This window comes from Capra hircus, chromosome 26 (assembly GCF_001704415.2).
Source record: "Capra hircus breed San Clemente chromosome 26, ASM170441v1, whole genome shotgun sequence".
Taxonomy (NCBI): domain Eukaryota; kingdom Metazoa; phylum Chordata; class Mammalia; order Artiodactyla; family Bovidae; genus Capra; species Capra hircus.
This window is the reverse complement of record NC_030833.1, coordinates 16,136,724-16,160,139: the sequence shown is the minus strand read 5'-3', so window position 1 is coordinate 16,160,139 and position 23,416 is coordinate 16,136,724. Positions and strand designations below refer to the sequence as shown.

Sequence of the window (23,416 nt, the reverse complement as noted above, 5' to 3'; positions counted from 1 at the left end):
CTCAAAAACTTCCCTCGCAGTTCAAGTTCTCTTTGAACATGTATTTTTCTATGTGTAAATTTTTAGTCATCTCTTTACAATTAATCATTAGCTTGGTGGAATATCTGACCTTTTAAATGTGTTCTCTTGATATTTTATTTGCTTAAACTCCTTTTAGCATACTGTTTGAATTTTACTCATGAGCTTGATTTTTATATATAACTTGTTATTAATTATTTGTAGTAAATAACAGCCGCTTTTTTTTTTTTTTTTTTTTTGCTCCAAAACTACTATTTCTGTATTGACTGAACTATCTAAAAAAGTTTGTTGCGTGTTGGAACTTCACCCTTGATTTTTTCTAGCCACAGAAGACTGGGAAGACAGTCAGATTATTTTACATGTTTTCAATCATCTGTACCTAAGAAGTAAGTGAATTTGGAATTAGATATGCCATTTTTGGAAAGATATGCAGCCATATAAATTTAATTTCTTAACATGCAAGTGTAAGTCATGTGGAAAGCACATTAAAGATCAAGGATCAAAAGAAAAAAGTTCTCTGCACACTTTTTTAAAAAAAATTTCCCCCTTTTGGCCCAGTTATGAAAATTATGCACGTTTCATTCTAGAAAAGAGACAGACAAAAAGACAAATTAAAAAGCACTGATAATTCTTCTATCCAGAGAAAATTGTTGGTAACATTGTATCAGATACTTTCCTAGTCTTTTATTTATGTACTAACACTGTTTTATGCTGAATAAATGCCTCACTCTCCAAAGAAGGCCGCATTCTAACCCTTGACTTGTGAATGAATATATTACCATAAATGATAAAAGGGCATTTGTAGATAGAATTCAATTAAGAATTTTGAGATTATCCTGAATTATTCTGGTGGACCCAGTGTAATTACGTCTGTTCTTCTGAAAGAGGATAGAGGGAGGTTTGACTACAGTGGTGGGAACTGTAATCACGTAAGCAAAAGATTGGAAAGATAGAAGTAGGGTTCATTAGCTAAAGAGTGAGAGGTCTTCAGAAGCTAAGAGAGTCAGGAAACGGATTTTTTTGAGCACCCCCAGAAGGAACTACTGTCATACTCTGATTTTACCTTGTAAGAATCATTTGGACTTCAGACTTCCAGAACTATAAGTGAATAAATTTGTGTTGTTTTCAGCCACTAAGTTTCTTGTAATTTGTAACAGCAGCAGTAAATAAAACATGTACACTTTTTGTGTATTTATTTCTTTTCCAAGCATAGCATTACAAATGAAGTATTTCACAACGTTATTATTCTGTAATTTGTTCTTGATACCTTTAGGTATGTCATCTGTTCTCTTGTCTCTATCAGCATATCATAGCTTTAAATTATTTTCATTTATTGTTTTTCCATGTTCAGTTCAATTCAGTTCAGTCACTCAGTCGTGTCCGACTCTTTGCGACCCCATGAATCGCAGCACGCCAGCCCACCCTGTCTATCACCAACTCCCGCAGTTCACTCAGACTCACGTCCATCCAGTCAGTGATGCCATCCAGCCATCTCATCCTCTGTCGTCCCCTTCTCCTCCTGCCCCCAATCCCTCCCAGCATCAGAGTCTTTTCCAATGAGTCAACTCTTCGCACGAGGTGGCCAAAGTACTGGAGTTTCAGCTTTAGCATCAATCCTTCCAAAGAAATCCCAGGGCTGATCTCCTTCAGAATGGACTGGTTGACATGTTAGCAGTTTTTAAATCGAATTAATTTGAAAATTATATTTCATCTTTAACATGAAATCTATGCTCAACAAATTTTTATTCACCTTGCTAATTGAAACTTTATGTCTGCTGACTGTCAACTCCTATTTTCCCCCTCCCCTTGGCCCATGGCAGTCCTCTTACTCCTCTCTAATTTGATGGGCTTAACTGGTTTAGATTCCTCAGATAAGTAGAATCATGCAGTATTTGTACTTCTGTGACTGTTTTATTTCACTTAGCTCCTGCAGTACCATTCTAGGTATTTATCCAAGGGAGTTGAATTTGGGATCTCAAGAGATAATAGAATTCCAATGTTATTGCTGTACTATTTAATGTAGCCGAGATGTAGAAGTAGGTTAAGTGTTCATTGACAGATATATGGAAATCCTATAATATAAGACTTGACTGAAACTTGAGGACATCTAGGCAACTTTACAAGAAGTTAAATTTTCCATGTGAAATAATTTCAGAATTGCAAAAAAAGGTGCAAATTTCTTAAATGACTTTGACCTTTGTAAAATGTCAGCCACTTATTTTATAGACCATTCTCAGTTTGGATTTATCTGGTGTTTTTCTTCATGATTAAGTTCAGATTATGCATATTTAGTAAGGATACTGCAGAAGTGATGTGTTTTTCTCAGTGCATCCTGTCAGGAGGCCTATGATGTCAGTTTGTTCCATTATTGGTGATATTGTCTTCTATCATTGTTAATGCTCAATGTCTGCCAGTTTTTCCACTCTAAAGTTACTTCTTTTTATTGTGTTTAATGAGTGTATTACGGGGAAGTTCTTTTAAAGTATGTAAATGGCCCATTTCTCATCGTACTTTCACCTAGTATTCTCACCAGACATTGATGTGTTTGCCAGATGGTAACTTTCTATTCCATTGTTGCTTCTGTTTTTTCTCTATTTATTACTATAAGGAAGAGCAGTCCCTTCTCCTTCATTTATTTCTTTGTTCACTTACTTGTACTTATCAGTATAGACCCATGGAGATAAACACACACGCACATTTGTGGCTTATAATAGCTATTCTTTATTTTAAAGCTGAAATTGCTCTAGAGTTGGCCATTGGGAACTCCCTCAAATTGTCTCCTCTGTTCTTTTGACGGTACTGTATCATTTTCTAAGTACTGCCTTATTTTCTTAAACTACAAGATATTTGAGTCACATTGTTCTTCTCTCCTTAGCACTATAATCAACCATTTTCCAAGAAGCCTTGGTTCCTTATATTAGAGAATGGTGTTTAGAAACAAGAATGGAAGCTACATATGCCCATTGATTCTGGGATATTAGTCTTTCTTTACTTTAAAAAATGTTATTTTAAAAATTAAATCGCCGAATATGTTGTTACTCTGTTTTTGAAACTCTGCTATTTTGATTTAACAGAAACTTGTTGTATCTGGAAACCTGAGTCTTCTCTAAGGAAACTGTTAACTGTTTTTTTTTTTTTTCTATTTTTCTTTCCTGGTGTCCATACCTTAGAATCTAGACATAGAAATAGTATCAGCCTTGCTTCCTTTGAGTTTGACAAATAACTTTTTCTTTACTCACTCAAAATTTTTGTCTCCTTTGAAGCAATACTTTACCTCTCTTTGTTGGTGTCTTGCTCTGAAATCCTGTCTGCTCCACTTAATCTTTTATCCATTTAAAACTTTGTCCCCTACCTGTTATCTCTCTTGACATTATTCTTAATTTGTTTACACATGTGCTTTAATTATGCTTTAAGTATGTTGTGTTCAGTTTCCATGAAGGCCTATAGTACTTGAACACTCTGTACTCTCAGGATAGCTTTATTATAAGCAGAGGATATGCATTGAGAGGGGCCTGGAGATCTTAGATATTAGGGTTAGCTATATAGTTATAGTTCAACATTCAGAACACGAAGATCATGGCATCTGGTCCCATCACTTCATGGGAAGTAGATGGGGAAACAGTGGAAACAGTGTCAGACTTTATTTTTTGGGGCTCCAAAATCACTGCAGATGATGACTGTAGCCATGAAATGAAAAGATGCTTACTCCTTGAAAGAAAAGTTATGAGCAACCTAGATAGCATATTCAAAAGCAGAGACATTACTTTGCCAACAAAGGTCCTTCTAGTCAAGGCTATGGTTTTTCCAGTGGTCATGTATGGATGTGAGAATTGGACTGTGAAGAAGGCTGAGCGCTGAAGAATTGATGCTTTTGAACTGTGGTGTTGGAGAAGACTCTTGAGAGTCCCTTGGACTGCAAGGAGATCCAATCAGTCCATTCTGAAGGAGATCAGTCCTGGATTTCTTTGGAGGGAATGATGCTGAAGCTGAGACTCCAGTACTTTGGCCACCTCATGAGAAGAGTTGACTCATTGGAAAAGACTGATGCTGCGAGGGATTGAGGGCAGGAGGAGAAGGGGATGACAGAGGATGAGATGGCTGGATGGCATCACCGACTGGATGGACATGAGTCTGAGTGAACTCCGAGAGTTGGTGATGGACAGGGAGGCCTGGTGTGCTGCGATTCATGGGGTCGCAAAGAGTTGGACACGACTGAGCGACTGAATTGAACTGATACAGTAATTAAGCTGGTGTGACTTTTTTGGTGTAGAGATAGGCATACTTTCCAACATATTAAAATAGTCCCTAAAGAAGAACTTTAGATGTTTATGTTTTATAACCACATGCTGAAATTTTTAGTATTTTGGTAGCTTTTAATCATTTTGTATTTCTTTCTAAACAATCTGATTTTAGATATAAAAAGAGAACTGTGTTTTCTTCTCTAACTTGAATTCTGTCATCTATTCACTGCCAGATCTTTTTGCTAAGTTATTTTCGTATCTGTATTTGTCTCTTAGTTGTAACATGTGTATAAATAATTTTTTCAGTATATTTTATGGCATTTTGCTTACCTGAAGTAATCATGTTGTTTTTCTGTTGGGAATGGTTGAGTATATATATTTCATAAAACAATGCTCCAGTTTCTTGTCTTTTGACTTATGTCGTTACTCAAGACCACCTACCATCTTGCCTACTCTTACTTTCTAAATATTTCCTTTGTGTGAATGTGTGTGTGTGTTGTGTGTACATGTGTGCACATGCCCATGTGCACATGACTGGATAGCAATAGTATTTTTTCAATAACAATTAAGATATAATCTACATACCTAAAATATCACCCTTCTAAATACAATTCAGTGATTTTCAGTATATCCACAAGGCTGTGAAAACATCAGCATTATCTAATTTTACAACATTTTTCTCCTAAGAGAAATCTTGGAGACATTATCAGTCACTGCTTCTCCTTTCCCCTAGCTTTTGACATCCTTTTTCCTATCTTTATGGATTTGTCCACTCTGAAATATTATATAAGTGACATCTTGGCATATGTGGTCTTTTGTGATGGCTTCTTTTATTTATCATGATATTTTCAAGGTTCATCCATATCATATTATCCAAAGTGATAGCAGGTATCAGTATTTCATTTCTCTTTCTGGCCAAACAATATTCAAATGTATGGACATATCATATTTGTTTTCTGTTCATCAACTGATGGACATTGAGGTTGTTTTTACTTTGGGGCTATTATGAATAATACTGGATTTTTAAATCTTTTATGCAGGTTATTTCCTTTTAATGTTTAGGTTTGAATCTTGAACAGATTTTTATCATATATTTAACATAGAAGTGTTTCTTTTCAATTTGTTTTGATGTCAGCTTTAACAGTATTTTCCATGCACATATTGAAAATTTCTGTGTCTAATTTTCTTCTTGAGTGATTTTCATCTCTGTTTTATTCTCGGAGGCTTTTTCAGATTTGACCTAGATAGCACTGATGCAGAATTATGTTTTAATTCCCTTATTTTCTGATCTATTATTTTTAATTTTGCCATTATATAATTGCATTTTGTTTCTGTTTTGTTTCTTACAGTTTTAACTTACCTAACTCTCTTTTATGGTAGTTTTCAATGTTATTATCTTGTCTTTTATCTTAATTATGTGGGATATTTTTAAATTTTCTTTTTTCTTTCATGCATACTACATAGATATTTTAAATGACCTAACACCATACTCATATCAATGCATACAATTATATGTACTTACTGTATTGTTGACAAACTGATATTTTTCTCTTTTCTCTCCTTTCTATGCAAGTCAGATTCACAATACAAAAGATGTCAACGTTTCTCTTTATTTTCATAATTATTTTCATTTATACAGTCAGAATTTGAGGCCAGACATATGAGCAACCTCATGCTTACCTTAAGGTCTACCATGTTTGTACATCCCACTTACCCATATCGCTTTTAGATCTAATTGGGAAATTAATCACCAGCGTCTAGATTTCCTGGAATTATCAAAGATAGTTTGCTAATTGTTAGCCGGAATATTTAGTACAGCTGTTACAACCTTCAGGGCTCAGCCTACAAAATCAGAAGATTGATTTATGTAGTGTTTATAGTTTTCTTCAAGCTTTGAAATGTATCTTTGTTATTCTTCCTATTCACAAAGTTTTCAAATAGTTGTCTCTGCTGCTGCTGCTGCTGCTAAGTCACGTCAGTCGTGTCCAACTCTGTGTGACCCCATAGATGGCAGCCCACCGGGCTACCCTGTCCCTAGGATTCTCCAGGCAAGAACACTGGAGTGGATTGCCATTGTCTCTAGTTAGTACTGTATTTGTTGTTCAGTCACTAAGTCGTGTCTGACTCTTTGTGACTCCATGGACTGCAGCACATCAGGCTTCCCTGTCCTTCACTATCTCTCCAAGTTTGCTCAAACTTATGTCCGTTGAGTCAGTGATGCCATCCAACCATCTCATCCTTTGTTGCCCCAGTACTACATTTAAACATACAGAATGCAGGTTTTCCTTTTTAATTATGAAAGATTAAAATATGCTGAAAAGTATAGTATATATTTTCATATGTATAGTATATATAGTTTGTAGGACATATAATTTTAAAAGACCTCCTGCATGATCCAGTGGCAGACTTTATTTTCTTGGGCTTCAAAATCACTGCAGATTGTAACTGCAGCCATGAAATTAAAAGACCCTTGCTCCTTGCAAGAAAAACTATGAGCAACCTAGACAGCATATTAAAAAGCAGAGACATTACTTTGCTGACAAAGGTCCGTCTATTCAAAGCTATGGTTTTTCCGGTAATCATGTATGGATGTGAATATTGGACCATAAAGAATGTTGGACCATAAAGCTGAGCACTGAAGAAATGATGCTTGTAAACTGTGGTGTTGGAGAAGACTCTTGAGAGTCCCTTGCACTGCAAGGAGATCAAACCAATCAATCACAAAGGAAATCAATCCTGAATATTCATTGGAAGGACTGATACTGAAGCTGAAACTAATACTTTGGCCACCTGATGAGAAGAACTGACTCATTAGAAAAGACCCTGATGATAGGAAAGACTGAAGGCAGAAGAAGAAGGGGACAACAGAGGATGAGATGGTTGGATGGCATAACCGACTCAATGGACATGAGTTTGAGCAATCTCCGGTAGATGGTAAAAGGACATGGAAACCTGGTGTGCTGCAATCTGTGGGGTCACAAAGAGTTGGACATGGCGACTGAGCAATAACATGATTTTCAAATTGTGGACCTATCACTGAGTTTAACAAAGCTTCACACTTTGCCCTGTTTCCCGCAGCAGCACGGGCTCCGCCTCTGCTCACCATAGTACAGGATGGGTATGCGGTACAGGGCTTCATCCCACAATCTCAGTAGCAGGATTTTCTTAAGGCTTTCTTTTTTCCCTTTGTTGTGAATTTGTTGGTATTTCTAGATTACAGCTACTTTAGCACACAAGTGGAGAGAGATATAGAGGAAAGGAAAACCAACGAAACAAACAAAACCCACACAAACCCTAGGGACTCACATCTGGGCCATCTTTTGAGTTAGGAGGTCACTGCCTTTTACCTTGCCCAGGGTATTGTTCTAATACTTCTCTCTCCTTTATCATCAACTTTTTCTATTCCACTAAATTTTATTTATGCCAATTATTATGAAAAACTGCTCTTTCTCCTAGTTTAAAAAAGAAGCTCTCTCACCTCACTGTTCATACTTACTCCTCCAATTATGTCATTTCTTTGTATTCGTCAATAATTCAATGTTATTTGAATTGATTTATAGTCAAACATGATTTTCTTTTTTATACCATAATAAATTGCTTCATTAAAGCAGTACAAAAACTTATTTTCAAATTATGCACATTTGCATAAACTTGAGGATTTTAATGTTTTATGTCCTGTACCCTACTTAGCTAAGAAGTTCAGAGTGAATTATAGCATTAAGGTATATGTTTTGTGCCAGGTAATTTCTCATTTGCAACCTCTTTAAAATATACCAGCATGATAGTATTTAAAATTAGGGAATGAAATACAATTTCTGGTTAAGTGGAAAATTATACTGTTGGTTTCTGAAATACTTTAAGCAACCTTAAAAGGAACCATTTTGTGTAGAAATCTGAACTTCCTTCAATTTATAAAAATTCACATTCACTGAGTAGTACTTGATTAGTCACGAGTTCAGTAATGCTCCTAATTTTGCCCCAGGATTCAGACTGACCTTCTAGCTCAGATGATGTTAGGATTGATATTACCATGCTTAATATACATTGTACTGATCTTATTCTTCAAAGATCAGTAATAAATAGCAATAGAGAAATCAAACTTGAATGTCTGGGTAAGAGTTTGGTGACTGTGGCTGAGGACTGGAGTCCCTAAAGCAGAAGAATATTCATAGGACCGGGGCACTGGAGCCTCTACCCAGGCTGCTCAAGTGTCTGAATCACCCAGTCCCTTCCTCCTAAAAGCCATCTGTTCCTGACTTTTAATGCTAAGTTTCAAGCTAGAAAAACAGGAAGATAATTATTCAGATAAGCATTTGAAAATAGTTTTGAAATGTTTATTTTTCCTCAGTGGCGGTGATGGTTGTTCAGTCGCTCAGCTTGATCAACTCTTTGCAACCCCATGAACTGCAGCACACCAGGCTTCCCTGTCCTTCGGTGTCTCCAAGAGTTTGCTCAGACTCCTGTCCATTGGGTTTAGTCTTTTCTCTTTATTCTGAATTGATGGTATCTTTCCTCGGTATTGTAGCTGTCTGTACTTCCAAAACCTCCTCCGCGGCAGTTGACCAAGGTGATCACTGTTCTCTTTTCTAAGCCCTTCATTTACTTGGCTCACTGGACACTGAATTCTGGTTGTGCGTCTGTCTCGTGGGTTGCCCTGTCAGTCTCCTTTGTGGGCTTCTTCAGAGGACCTGATTATTTAACATTGTTTTACCTCAGGGCTCATGCCTGGCACCTCTGCTCTATTTATGGCTAGTGATTTCTTGGCTTCACAGCTCTAGAGGCCATTACAATGCGGATGGTTTCCAAATTGTTATCCACTAGGCTCCTGAGCTCAGCGTATCATGTAGATACTCGATAAGTAACTCAAACTTAACATCTTCAAAACTAAGCTTCTAATTATTCCACACTGGCAACAAATAAAACCTGTTCTCACCCGTCTCAGTTAATGCTGGCATTTTACCTGGTCTTGGGCCAAAAAATAAAACCTTTTGCTTTTCTTTCTTTAAAATGCTGCATCTGTTTATTTAGCTAATTCTGTCTGTTACACCTTCCAAATTCATTCACTGCGTCTGACCCCTTCCTGTTACCTTCCTTGCTATTCCTATCTCTGCCATCACTTTTTGTAGCATTCTTGCCACAGTCTCTTTATAGGAATCACACTTGAGACTTGTTCTTTTGTTGAGGTTTTTGTGCTTGTTTCCTCTGCCTGGATTACACTTTCTCTTGTAACTGCCATGGCCTTTTCTCTTAACTACCTTTGACCTTTAAATTGTTGTTGTTCAGTCACTAAGTCGTGTCCAACTCTTTGCAACACCAGACTTTCCTGTTCTTCACTATCTCCTGGAGTTTGCTCAGATTCATGTCCATTGAGTCAGTGATGGTATTTAACCATTTCATCTTCTGTCACTCCTTTCTCCGTCTACCTTCAGTCTTTTCCAGCATCAGGATCTTTGCCAGTGAGTCAGCTCTTTGCATCAGGTGGTCAAAATATTAGAGCTTCAGCTTCAGCTTCATTATCTTTAAATTTTCCTTTTCAAAATTGCAAGCATACTCCTACCTGGACAGAAATTTCTCTCCTCTTCACTGGATTATGACTATTACACTTATTTTCATTATTATGCTATATGCTTCAATTACATATTAATTTTCAATGTCCATTTGATATACTATAAGTTACATGGGACAGAAATCTCTATCTTTTATTATTTTATATTTCCAGTGTCTGGAACAACACTGGGCCATTGAATTTTCCCTACATTTTCTGGCAATCATATGAAAAGCAGAAATATGACCTATTATATAATCCTCATTATAATGGATAATGGTGCCTGTAAAAAAATGCTTGGAAAAACAAAGTATTGCCTTTTGTTAAATTACAAAAGAAATATATAGAGTGGATCTTACAAGGTATAAAGGAAGCAACATGAAGAATGATGCTCTGACAATAAATCCAATATTGTTGCTATCTTCACTTTTAACTTTAATAGTACTTAACGGCTGAGGGCATAATATGAAAGTTATGTTTCCAAATAATAGAATTCTTTTCTATTTAAATAATATTTAAAAGATTTCACAAAGTAAAAATTACCATAATAATAGGGACAAGTAAATGGCTTTATGGCATGTGGTGAAATATTCGCTATCAGTTTGGTCACTCAGTTCTGTCCGACTCTTTGCGACCCCATGAACTGCAGCACGCCAGGCCTCCCTGTCCATCACCAACTCCCAGAGTTCACCCAACTCCCAGAGTTCACCCAACTCATGTTCATTGAGTTAGTGATGCCATCCAGCCATCTCATCCTCTGTTGTCTCCTTCTCCTCCTGCCCTCAATCTTTCCAAGCATCAGGGTCTTTTCAAAGGAGTCAGCTCTTCGCATCAGGTGGTCAAAATATTGGAGTTTTAGCTTTAACATCAGTCCTTCCAGTGAACACTCAGGACTGATCTCCTTCAGGATGGACTGGTTGGATCTCCTTGTAGTCCAAGGGACTCTCAAGAGTCTTCTCCAACCCCACAGTTCAAAAGCATCAATTCTTCAGCGCTCAGCTTTCTTTATAGTCCAACACTCATCCATACATGACCACTGGAAAAACCATAGCTTTGACTAGATGGACCTTTGTTGACAAAGTAATGTCTGCTTTTGAATATGCTACCTAGGTTGCTCATAACTTTTCTTTCAAGGAGTAAGCATCTTTTAATTTCCTGGCTGCAGTCACCATCTGCAGTGATTTTGGAGCCCCCCATAATAAAGTCAGCCACTCATTCTAACATGTATACTATCATGTAAGAATCGAATTGCCAGTCTACGTCTGAGGCAGGATACAGCATGCTTGGGGCTGGTGCATGGGGATGACCCAGAGAGATGTTATAGGGAGGAAGGTGGGAGGGGGGGTTCATGTTTGGGAACGCATGTAAGAATTAAAGATTTTAAAATTTAAAAATAAATAAATAAATAAAAGTAAAGTCCCTTTAACTGGGACTCAAAATTATGTCATATTTTAAATAAAAATTACCCTCAATTTTAAATTAAAAAATAAAAAAAATAAAGTCAGCCACTGTTTCCACTGTTTCCACTGTTTCCCCATCTATTTGCCATGAAGTGATGGGACCAGATGCCATGATCTTCGTTTTCTGAGTGTTGAGCTTTAAGCCAACTTTTTCACTCTCCTCTTTCACTTTCATCAAGAGGCTCTTTAGTTCTTCTTCACTTCCTGCCATAAGGGTGGTATTATCTTTATATCTGAGATTACTGATATTTCTCTCTGCAGTCTTGATTCCAGCTTGTGCTTCCTCCAGCCCAGCATTTCTCATGATGTACTCTGCGTAGAAGTTCATTAAACAGGGTGACAATATACAGCCTTGACATACTCCTTTTCCTATTTGGAACCAGTCTTTTGTTCCATGTCCAGTTCTAACTGTTGCTTCCTGACCTGCACACAGGTTTCTCAAGAAGCAGGTCAGCTGGTCTGGTATGCCCATCTCTTTCAGAATTTTCTACAGTTTCTTGTGATCCACATAGTCAAAGGCTTTGGCATAGTCAATAAAGCAGAAATAGATGTTTTTCTGAACTCTGTTGCTTTTTCTATGATCCAGCAGATGTTGGCAATTTGATCTCTGGTTCCTGTGCCTTCTCTAAAACCAGAATTACTTAGCCATTAAAGTTTATGTTTTTTTAAAATTTGCATTTATAAAAGTAAAACATCAAAATGTCTCCCTGTTATCTGTTTATACAATTTTAACTTGAATATAATACACCAAAATATTACCTGTATTTTTCTCTGATTGTAAAATTATGGATGACTTTATTTTATTCTGTTGTGTAGTTTTTCCAGAAAAAACTGTAGTTTGTAGAAATTTTATAATGGTAACAGGAGTAATAAATATAATTTTGAAGTGTTATGTGCTTTTATATCTGCATGTTACTTTTTGTTGCGTAATAACAATGATTTATATTTTGCCAGTCTTGAGTACACCACTAGCAATTTAATGACAATAATTTTCAATGCTGATATTCAATATATTTTCACCTAACTTGTTTTCAAGCAAGTTTTAAAAGTACATATCGGGATTGTATTTTTTTCCCCTACAGACAGCCTTTTGATTGATTATCAGTTTACATTCAGCTTATTACAGGAAGATGATCGCCACCATACTGCCATAAACTTCATAGCAAACCCAGAACAGGTGAGAAGATCCTTTAACTTTTATAGTGTAGTTATATCAATGGATGCAATGTTTCTCTATGTTTCATTGTAATTGTGCTTCTTCTCAGAATTATCACACTGTAGGGCTTTTGTAGAAAAACAAATCCTATTAGGTTTTTCTTTTCATAAAACCTAAGTATCTTTGTAATTAGAGAATTTTTGACCTTGATATTTCAGATTTTGCAAATAGTCCTACAGTATATACATTATTTCTGTTCTTTTTCAGGCTTACAGCAGTGTTTCTGTTTTTAACTATGTTTCACAATGGTAGTAGTCTTCTTTGAAAATAAAACGTATTACTTCATAACACAAGCTATATTATATATATTTTCTTTTTTAATGTACTATTACGTAATGGTGGGTTTTCATTGTCTTTTTTTATACACCCTTTGGTTTATCTGAGTTATATGAATGCTAGGTTTTAGAAAACATTTTTTTGAGATATAATTGACATCTTACAGTATAAGTTAAAAATGTATAATATGCTGATTTAGCAGATGTATATATTACAATACAATGACAACCATAGCATGACCTAACACTGCAGTCATGTCACCTAATTGTAATTTTGGGGAGTTAATGATAATTAAAGTCTCTTAGCAAATTTGAAATTTATGATACAGTATTGTTATTCATGTTCATTGACTCAGTGATGCCATACAACCAGCTCATCCTCATGTCCTCATGGACATGAACTTAAAGAAACTCTAGGAGTTAGTGGAGGATAGAGAAGCCTGGCGTGCTGCAGTCCATGGGGTTGCAAAGAGTAGGACACAACTTAGCGACTGAACAATAACAACAGCAACAACAGTATTGTTACTCATAATCACTATGGAAAGCGTTAGATCTTTAGGTCTTACCCAGTGGCGCTAGTGGTAAAGAACCCGCCTGTCAATGCAGAAGACATAGAGAGGCAGGTTGGATCCCTCGGTTAGGAAGATCCCCTGGAAAAGGAAATGGGGATCCACTCCAGTATCCTTGCCTGGAAAATCCCTTGGGCAGAGGAGCCTGGTGGGCTCCAGTCCATAGCATTGCAAAGAGTCAGACACAGCTGAAGCAACTTAGCACACACTGTTTGCAAGCTTGTATCTCTTAACACTTTCTTCTGGGAGAGAACTCTCAGAGTTGTGCACCTTCTACCAATCACTCTGAGTCATGTTGGCTGTAGCGAGCCACACACTTTTTGTTTGCTTGTTCTTAACTGATGTCAGATATCCACACTATGCTTGATTTTTCAGTGCTTTCTATCTAGTCGAGACAGAAACAGGTCATTTGGGCAGTAACATTAAATAAAAATCCAGTATATTGGATGCATGTTATACTCTCTTTCCCTTAAGGGAGCAGTCATTGGCCATGTTGGTCTTTCTGATACTGAGCTGTGCTGTCTTGGGTGAGCTGCTGACCTTGGTAGAGTGAAATTGTTCTTTTTATGCATTACATTGTAGCTATTCTCAGTTTTGCATTTAATTTTTGTACTGCAAATTCTTAACTGGATTTTGGTCTGCTCATAACAGTAATTTGGTCCATAGATCGTTGTTAAATTGGTGTTTTCGTCAGGGATGAGGGCTAGGACTTCCTATTACACTATTTTGCTGATGTCACTTTCTGTAGGGCTTCATTCTAACTATACATTAATTCAGCTTATTAAGCCTATGTCATGTTTTTTAATAGTTTTTCAAATAGGTGAAACCTCAGAATGTATCCTGACATTTGCAAGCTTCTTGCCTCTAAATTGTTTTACTGAACTTGCCAGCAAATAGTGTAATTTCTTAAATTTTCATTTTTCAGTAAATTAGATCTCACTTTGCCCAAAATAGAGAAGTTCGTTTTATGTGCCTCCTTAGTCCTTAGGTTTTAAGGAATGCCTACATTTTTGGGATTATATTTAATGTTTTGACTTTTCCTGGAGTAGAAAATGGCAACACACTCCAGTATAACAAGTTGGATTTTATAGTTATTTTTTCACACTGAGTATTTTTAAAAACAAAATATTTTATTATTAAAATAAAAAACTTTGTATAGAGTTTTGATTTTTAAATAAGGACTTTAGAAGATATTTTCTTTACATGATAATGCTCTCTTCACTGATGGCATGCATTTTTATGAAGACATTAATAATATGTCAGAAACTACAATTTTAGTATAATGAATGTTTTAATAAATGCATTGTAAACACTGTAGACTTTTTTATTATAGTAAAGCATACATGAAGTAATATTTATATTTTATCCATTTCTAGGTGTACAGTTTCATGGCATTTAAGTAAATTTACAATGCTATACAACCATCACCACAATCCATTATCAAAATAATTCATCAATCCAAGTAGGATCTCTGTTTCCATTAAGCAATAACTCTCTATTCCTCCCCTACTCCCATCGTTGGGAAACCTTTATCCTACTTTCTGTCTCTGTATTCCAGGTACCTCATGTGTATAATCATGTAACATTTTTACTTCTATTTCTGATTTATTTCACTTAGCTTAATGTTTCAGTGTTTCCAAAGTTCATCCATGTTGTCGCACGAATCAGAATTTTATTCATAAGTAGTAATTCCAAACTCATGGAGTTCATTGAGTATATAAGAAATTTAATGTTAGTGGGATGTCTGGCTCACAATGTAGGTGTGAACAGTACTTCTCTCCAGTATTATCCGTGGTGTCATACAGATAAGCTCAGATTAGCCATAATTCTAGTTTGTTTCTCTCTTGACTATTCTCTCCTCTTTCAATTCCCAGAAATCCTTGAGTTCTTACAATATCACAGCTTTCAGTTTTACTTTCTGCTCTGTTCAGTTGAAACCAAGAGCCCAGACACATGTTTTGAGAAACTGATGGACAGTAAACTATCATATCTTAGTACCGCTAAGAATGCTTATAACATCATTATAAGTAGTTTATAATTACATATTTATCTATACATACAATTTATAATTAAAGAGAAATGCAACTTGGAACAATTTCTGAAAATAACATGTATTGTTAGTCGGCCTCTTCTACAAAAAAGAAGCACTTTCATTTTTATGCATTAATTACATTTTGAAAACAAATTTAATTCTAACCTACTATACATCATCTTCAACCAATGCTTTCATGTTAACAATTTCTGGAGTAGTTTCTTGTATAATCTGATCTTGTTGAACTTAACCATGTCTAACAACATTAGTTCTAAATGACTAATTTTGTCATTTACTGTGGTAGTCACAGTATTACTTTTTGGAGTCCAGCATATTTTCCTTGACCTTAAACGTATTTTATAGGGCTTTAGTTATAGTACCATATATTCAGTAATGCCTTAACTTGAGAGGATGAAGTAAAACTTCAAGAAAAGTTTTATAGTTTTCTATATCAGTTGGAAATTTTGTGTAACCTTTTTTAGTTACAATAGCAGCTATTCTCAAATTTCCCTGACACAAAATAAGGCACACACAATTACTAAGATGCAATTTCACGATAAAAATAATGATTTAAGCTTTCTTAGGGGTGCACTGTTTCTACCGTGTTTTGTTTTCATAGAAAACAACTCTTTTTTTTTTTTTTTACTATTTTATTAATAATAAAGAAAGTCAACTTTTCTCAGAGGTCAGCAGTCATGCCTTCTTTCTGAGTCCTCTAGTAAAAAGGAAGATGAAAAAGGAGAAGGAAAAGAAGAAATCCTGTGTCCCCAGACCTAATAATATCAACAACACGGCCGTTACCAGCATGGTGGCCTAAAACCATGATTTTTGAGAAATTATCTTGTTTAATTTTTCCAAAAAAGTCTTTAGGGAAGTCATGATATTCCCATTTTAGAGACTGTTGTTGTTTAGTTGCTAAGTCATGTCCAATATTGTTGTGACCCCATGCACTGGGGCCTGCCAGACTCCTCTGTCTGTGGGATTTCCCAGGCAAGAATACTGAAGGGGATTGCCATTTTCTTCTGCAGGGGATCTTCTCGACCCAGGGATTGCACTTCCATCCCCTGCATTGGCAGTCAGATTCTTTACCACTGAGCTAACAGAGAAGCCCATTTTAGAGATAAGAAAGCTGATTTTCAGGAAGGATAAGGGTAGCTCTCTCTAAATCAATACACATGTACTTTAAAGGTCTAAGATTTGAACCCAAGGTCATCCGACTCAACAATGAATACTCTGCAAATTCAATTCATTGCCTCATGAACACGATTTAATTAATATGAAGCATTGATTGGTTTTTGGGTCTGGTGAGTTCATTATTGATGGAGTATATCAGTATTTGTTGCCAAAGAAATTTCTTCTTTTCATATCTGGGTTCTCCTTAATGCAGCATTATAAGTATGATGAAATAATGTTATTACCACACCTGAATAATGCAGTCTGTTAGACTTTTTTGCACACTGACAAAAGCTCTTTGCATTTATTACATGAGTCATTAATGTTGGCATTATTTTTGAATCAGTGTCATCTGTTTTCATATCTTTAAAAAGTGGGAAGGTCTTAAGTTTGAAAGTTTTGTGGTACATATTAGAGGATATTTTAGTAGCTTACCAGTAGAACTCAGTAAATTAACTTCCTTCTTATATTTGTGGCCAGTTACAAATACAACTCTGATGGATAATATAGTGCCCCTCTGAAATACTGTATATTTTGAAACTCCAAGCCTTGTTTTTCTTTGATCACTTCAAATTCTCCGATGTTATCTCTTCAGTAATAATGAGCACTACCCTGAAAAATCTATGGGGCAAAATTGTTCAGCCTTACTACCACACATTTTATTTTGTAGGCTCTTTCAAAATGACCATTCTTGTTGAGTTTATATTTGCTTCCTGGAAGCTTTGAAGAGAATATCTTTCAATGATTATGGAGCATTGTTAGTAGTTCTTAATAGAGGCCCAGCTGTCCCTGTCTCTATGGCAATCACTTGGAGTGGTTTTTATTTGAGGTTAAATAATTGGGTCTTAGTGTATCATTTACATGGAATGACTGTCACACATCACCCAGCAGCCTTTGCCTTTTATCATGCTTCTTCTTATTCCTCCCATATCAGGGAAGAACCATGTCCTTCTGTCAGTTTCTTCCTAACACTATTTCTAACAGATATGGGGAACTTAATTGCTTATAGGCTTACTTTCTCTAAGAGCCACTCAGAAAACTGGCGATATGTTTTCTATTGGCTTTCTTATTCTTATTTAGAAAAAGTTGTAATATCAAGGTACTAATTTTAATTATTTTAGTAGCTAGGTCTCAGTAACAGCTTTTTCTAAGAGTCTTTGTATATTTAAAACATAGCAAAGCACACTCAATATCTGTAGCTAAAGCTATTCAGTATGACTATCTTTCTATTCGTTTCTGCAAGTCTTAATAGTTATAATCATACATAATTTTTGTTCTTCATCTTTTGGAGTAGGATAATAGCAAATAATGTTTAAAGAAATCTCTTGGGTATTTGCTTCTGTGCAATTAAATTAATGACAAGATGCAGGTTGATCAATATAAAATTCTTTGGTGCTCCTCTCTACAGATGTTTATATGACTTGATCCCCTCTTTATCCCCAAGTAGGTTTATAACTTCTACCTCTAAGTTTTACATTTCAAGTATTTTTTTTCCACTGAAAAATGTGTATATACTAATATTATATGCAGCTAACATGAAATCTTTCAACAAAACAATCATCCATTGCTGTGAAATAAGTTTGGACTAACCAAACCCATATTATTTAAATATTAACTACAGGTAAGCCAAGAAAATCAAGGTACAAGTGTTGAATTATAGCAGCCTCTGGCTACATGTGGAAGACCAGGTTACAGTAGGAAAGATAAATGGGAACTTTAAATATACCTTTGAATTTATCACCTTTTTTTTTTCATTAGAAAAGTGTGATTGGTGTCTGCACTTTCTCACTTAACTATTAATTTAATGTTCACAGTTAGAGAAACAGCATGGACATAATTAAAACATTAAAGATAATATCTAGTATAATTCTGTTTTTTTAAACTTCATATTTTCTTTCTTGGTAGTCAAACAAAAATTTGGATATTTCAATTAATGCATCAAACAACTTTAATCTCAACATTACATGGTCGGTTGGTTCAACAGGTAAGAGAATTTTGTTATCATGTGTCTTTTACTTCTGTTCCTATATGTAAGGTTTCTAATATGACCGTTCTACTGTTAATTTAAATAATTGAGATAAAAATATTATAGGCTGTTTTAGATAAAACTATTAAGTAGCATTATTAATAAAGTGTCATTATTCTGTTAACTTTCTCCCTAATTCAGTTAATATTAGGTGGATAACAGATATTTTATGCTGCTTATTTTTTTTATATGGCAGTGTTATGAATTCCTGTGATTTTAATTAAGACAAATTACTTCTTTAATGACTAAAGAGATTGACATTTCAATTATTTGATCTACCATTGAAGCTATAAGTTTAATAACTTTAAAATTGATATTAACAAATGAGAGAGGGTTAAAAAACCCTACACTTAATATTTCTTCCATAATAAGGTTTATAAATTGAAATTGCTAACTTTTAAAAAATACAAAAAGTACAAATCTGTATGTTGGATTATGAAAAAGTATGCTTGCTGTTTTAAAGAAATGCTGTTGATTTCTACTTTCTATATAAATGGTATACACTGTTGCATAAAAATACTGGAAACGTTTAAAGAAAATATAGGAATCCTTAGAAATCCATATTTGATTTCTTAAAATTAAATCATGTCCTATTTTAATAAGTATTAATAGAATAATAGAAACATAATTCAAATGAGAAGGGGTCTTTGCAATTCCAATTTTTATATTACATATATAAGAATTGAAAAGTTTAGATACATATGTACATATTTTGTTACAATAGTATAAGCATATAGTAAAATCTTGGCACTGTAAGTTTCATTAACTATGAATTCATAATAACTTGTACTGTTAATTTGAAATTCTGCATAACAAATTGACCCTACAAGAGTTTTAAAATTTGGCAACAAAAATATATAAAACCTCAGTTATCACTTTAGAACAGTGCCTTCAATATGCAAGAGATTATTTGTAACTTTCAGATTCTCCAAACCAAATCTTATTTTGGTTTATTAGTTTGGAAGATGTCACCAGGAAACCTGCATTTTAAAAAAGCACTCATAGTAATTTTGGAACAGATGATTGGTTAGAAAATAATTCAGTTGCTCAGTATCCTAACTATTCTTAACCCTTTCTTCCATTTGGTTAATTTCAGTAAATATTTATTGAGTATCCAATATGTGTTTTAACTAATTAAATTTTTAGCTGGTGTTTTAAATTATATCTTCTTCCCACTTTATTCAAAGTAGTGATAGTTCAATACGTGGTAAACAAAAAAAATTGATTTCTTTTCCGTTTTTTAATTGGATTGAGACATATTTTGTTTTGAAAGGCTCTGTGGAGAAACAAGTAGCCAAACATCAGTTCCTGAAGCTATGTATTACTTCACTTCCAAAGAGGACTTTACTGTTTAGTAGCTACAAACTTTAGGCAAATGTCTTAATCTTTCTGAAGTTCAGTTTCCAATTTGAAAAACAGTGGAATACCTATGGGATAAAGTTTTTATTAGAATAGAATGTAAAGTCTCTAAGCCAGTTCCTAGTATGTAGCACTTAAAATAATTGGTATTATTTTAAAAAATAGTTTTTATACTAAATCTGTTTCCATTATACTCATGACAAATCTTATTTCTTATCATTCTAAATTATAAACATGAGTTTATTTGGATAGTTATGTCCTTATAAGCACAGTTAAAAAATTAAGTAAATATCATATATATGTAAGTGTTACATTAATAAAGATATGTTTCCTTAATATGAATTATTTAAATTTGTTATTATTTACATTTTAGCTGGAACAATATCTGGAGAGGAGACTCCTATAGTTTCCAAGACTAATATAAAAGAATACAGAGATAGTTTTTCCTATGAAAAATTTAACTTTAGAAGCAATCCAAATATTACATTCTATGTATACGTCAGCAACTTTTCATGGCCTATTAAAATACAGGTAAGTGTTAATAGTATTTAATCTAATGACTACTGAATATTTTCATATGGAAAAGAATGCTGTTTTTGTTCAAAGAGTTGATAAAGGTTTCTATATTTTGTATAATGTGAAGCATGTATTGATCCTTCATAAAAAAGATACAGTGGGTGTCTGTGATGATTAATGTCTTCGTAAAAAGTGTTTGAACAAATAGTACTGAATATGTACTAATAAGTATGACATGAGTTTGGGTAAACTGTGGGAGTTGGTGATGGACAGGGAGGCCTGGCATGCTGCGATTCATGGGTTTGCAAAGACTCGGACAGGACTGAGCGACTAAACTGAACTGAACTGAATAAGTATGTACCAATTTTTCAGTGTGATTATATTCTTAAAAAATATATCAGAACTTGAAATAACTATGACATTTATATTTTCTGATTAATTTCATTCTTTGAGGGTTAAATAGATACTATTTTCTTACGATCCCTCTTGAAAGCATTGACTGTTTTTAGCAATCTTTATTATGTATTGAACATAATTCAAATCATCATCAAAAATTTAGAAAGAGCAGTACCTACAGTTAATTCTTTAAGGCTCACTACTTCTTATTACTGATTTCTTTATGTACTCTGTATATGTTGTATATTTTATTTTTATTGTGTTTAGTGATAGACTGCTAAAGGCTTCTGATTTATTGCTAGGGACATTTAGGATATTCTTACTATCTTAAAATCGTCAAGGTGTGTATTCTTAATTTATTGTTTTAAGAAAGAAATATCTACGTGTTAAACTGTTTAGATTTATTTATTCATTCTTTTATGATGGTATGATTAGATTGAGTTCAGATTAGTTTATTAAATAGCTCATGTGTGCCAAACCCTGTGCTGAGCTGTTACATTTTGTGATCTTTAAAAAAATTACAGATAATTTATTCTTTTTTATTAATAAATGACCATTTTTTATTTGTGACTAGAAAATTCTTGCATGCTTTATCAATTTCTATGTGATCTGTGGGAAGACAGAGTGACTTTTTAAAATTGATATTTGCTTGAAAAATTTTGATTTGTAAGGTTGATTTCATGTCTAAATTGAGGAAATTACTTACTTGTTCAAGAAATATTAGTATAAATTACTACTCAGTATGTAGTAATGATAATTAATTTGATAAATTTACTTCTTTATTGTGATTGAATTAGATGTTAATATAGTAAAAAAATGCCAGAAATGTTTTCTTATGGGTTTTTAGAATTTTGACCTTTAGGATGCTGGAAGTATTATTTTATTTTTTATGATTTATATAGAAATATTAATCAGATTTCATTTGTTTTATTCAGATTATGATTGAAGGTGACAAAAGGCTCATCCATGAGCTTATTAAATAGTAATTAAAATTGAAAGAATTGCTATATTTCTGATTGTTTCCTGCCCTTTATTTCATGGCTATCTAATTATATTTTATTTTTAAGATTACACACTTTAGAATGTTCATGAATATTTAATGATTAGAAATTAACTTTCTAAATTGGATTTTCTTTTGAGATCATACTAGTAATGTGTTCTGGAAGCCAAACCAGAATTTCTATAATGAAATTAAAATATCCCACTTTCCCAAAGTAATAAAATGTTGAAAATAACTGTGATGGTCAAGATAGGTACATGCTAATTCCTACTCTTTGAGTAAAATCATTATATCAACCCTGTGGAATATGTTATGTTACTATTAAGGCTTATGAGTATGTGTGTATGTTTATACAACTGTAATAAACTTTCTGTTTTTAAGTGTAAAATGGTAAAATTATTTTAATTGAGATCTGTTTGCTAATAGAATTGAGCTACACTGATTTATTTTTGAATGGTCAGCCAATCTTGGTAATGAGGGGTAAGCTCCACTTAGTCATTTTATATTACAACTTTACTATATTGATGGATTAAACTTGTTGAAATTTTACAAATTTTTATGCCTATGTTTTTGGGGCAAATTAGTCTGTTGTTTTCTATTCATGCAGTCTTACTAACTTTGTAGGATGGTACTACTGGCCTTACAAAGTAAGTTGGGACATGTTCTTTCCTCTGTAATTTTCTAAGGCTATTGATATACAATCTCTATATATATGTTTTAAAATTTGTGTTAGAATTCAACATTGAATTTATTTGAACTTGAGATTTTCTTTGTCAAAATTCAATTACAAATTGAATTTCTCTTATGGATTGAGAACTTTTCTGGTTATCTATATTTTTCATGAGTGAACTGTATCAGTTTATGTCTCTCAGTTGTATATTTCCCATTTGGGCTATTTTGTGTAATTTGTTGGCAAAAGACTTTTCATAATATTCACATATTACCCACTGATATCATCTAATTCCTGAAACTGATAATTAGTTTCCACATTCTCATTTTTTCTTTTCTTGTTCAGTCTGGCTAAAGAGTTAGCAAGTTCATTTACTTTTCTGTCTTTTATTTCATTAATTACTTCTTTTAAACTATTCCTTTTCTTGTGCTTCCTTGACATTCATTTGCTCTTCTTTTTCTGTTTTCTTCAGGTAAATGCTTTCTAATTTTCTTTTTGATTTCTTCCTTGATCAGTGGGGTATTTAGAAGTGAGATACTGTATTTCCAACTATTTAGAGAATGTCTAGAAATGCTTCTGTCACTTATTGAATTTTTAAAGATTTGTCAAGACTTATTTTATGGGGGCAGGAGAAGAAGGGGAGGACAGAGGATGAGATGGCTGGATGGCATCACTTACTTGATGGACGCGAGTCTGAGTGAACTCTGGGAGTTGGTGATGGACAGGGAGGCCTGGCGTGCTGCGATTCATGGGCTCGCAAAGAGTCGGACATGACTGAGCGACTGAACTGAACTGAATTTTATGGTTCAAAGTGTTTGACAGAATAATAGCTCCACAAAGGTGATCACATTCTAATCTCTGGTACCTATGTAAATATTATCTTACATGGACAGAAGACTTGAAGATGTGATTAAGTTTGG

The 23,416-nt window shown here is 34.2% G+C and overlaps 1 protein-coding gene across 1 annotated transcript in view; it reads left to right on the top strand.

The window, feature by feature from the left end:
• ATRNL1 (attractin like 1) overlaps positions 1 to 23,416 on the top strand; it is an 808,908-nt gene that overhangs the window by 281,374 nt on the left and 504,118 nt on the right. Inside the window, exons 22-24 of the mRNA XM_018041487.1 lie at positions 12,347 to 12,441; positions 18,435 to 18,513; positions 20,288 to 20,445. Of these exons, the coding sequence (XP_017896976.1) occupies positions 12,347 to 12,441; positions 18,435 to 18,513; positions 20,288 to 20,445 (332 nt within the window). The remainder of the gene's footprint in view (positions 1 to 12,346; positions 12,442 to 18,434; positions 18,514 to 20,287; positions 20,446 to 23,416) is intronic.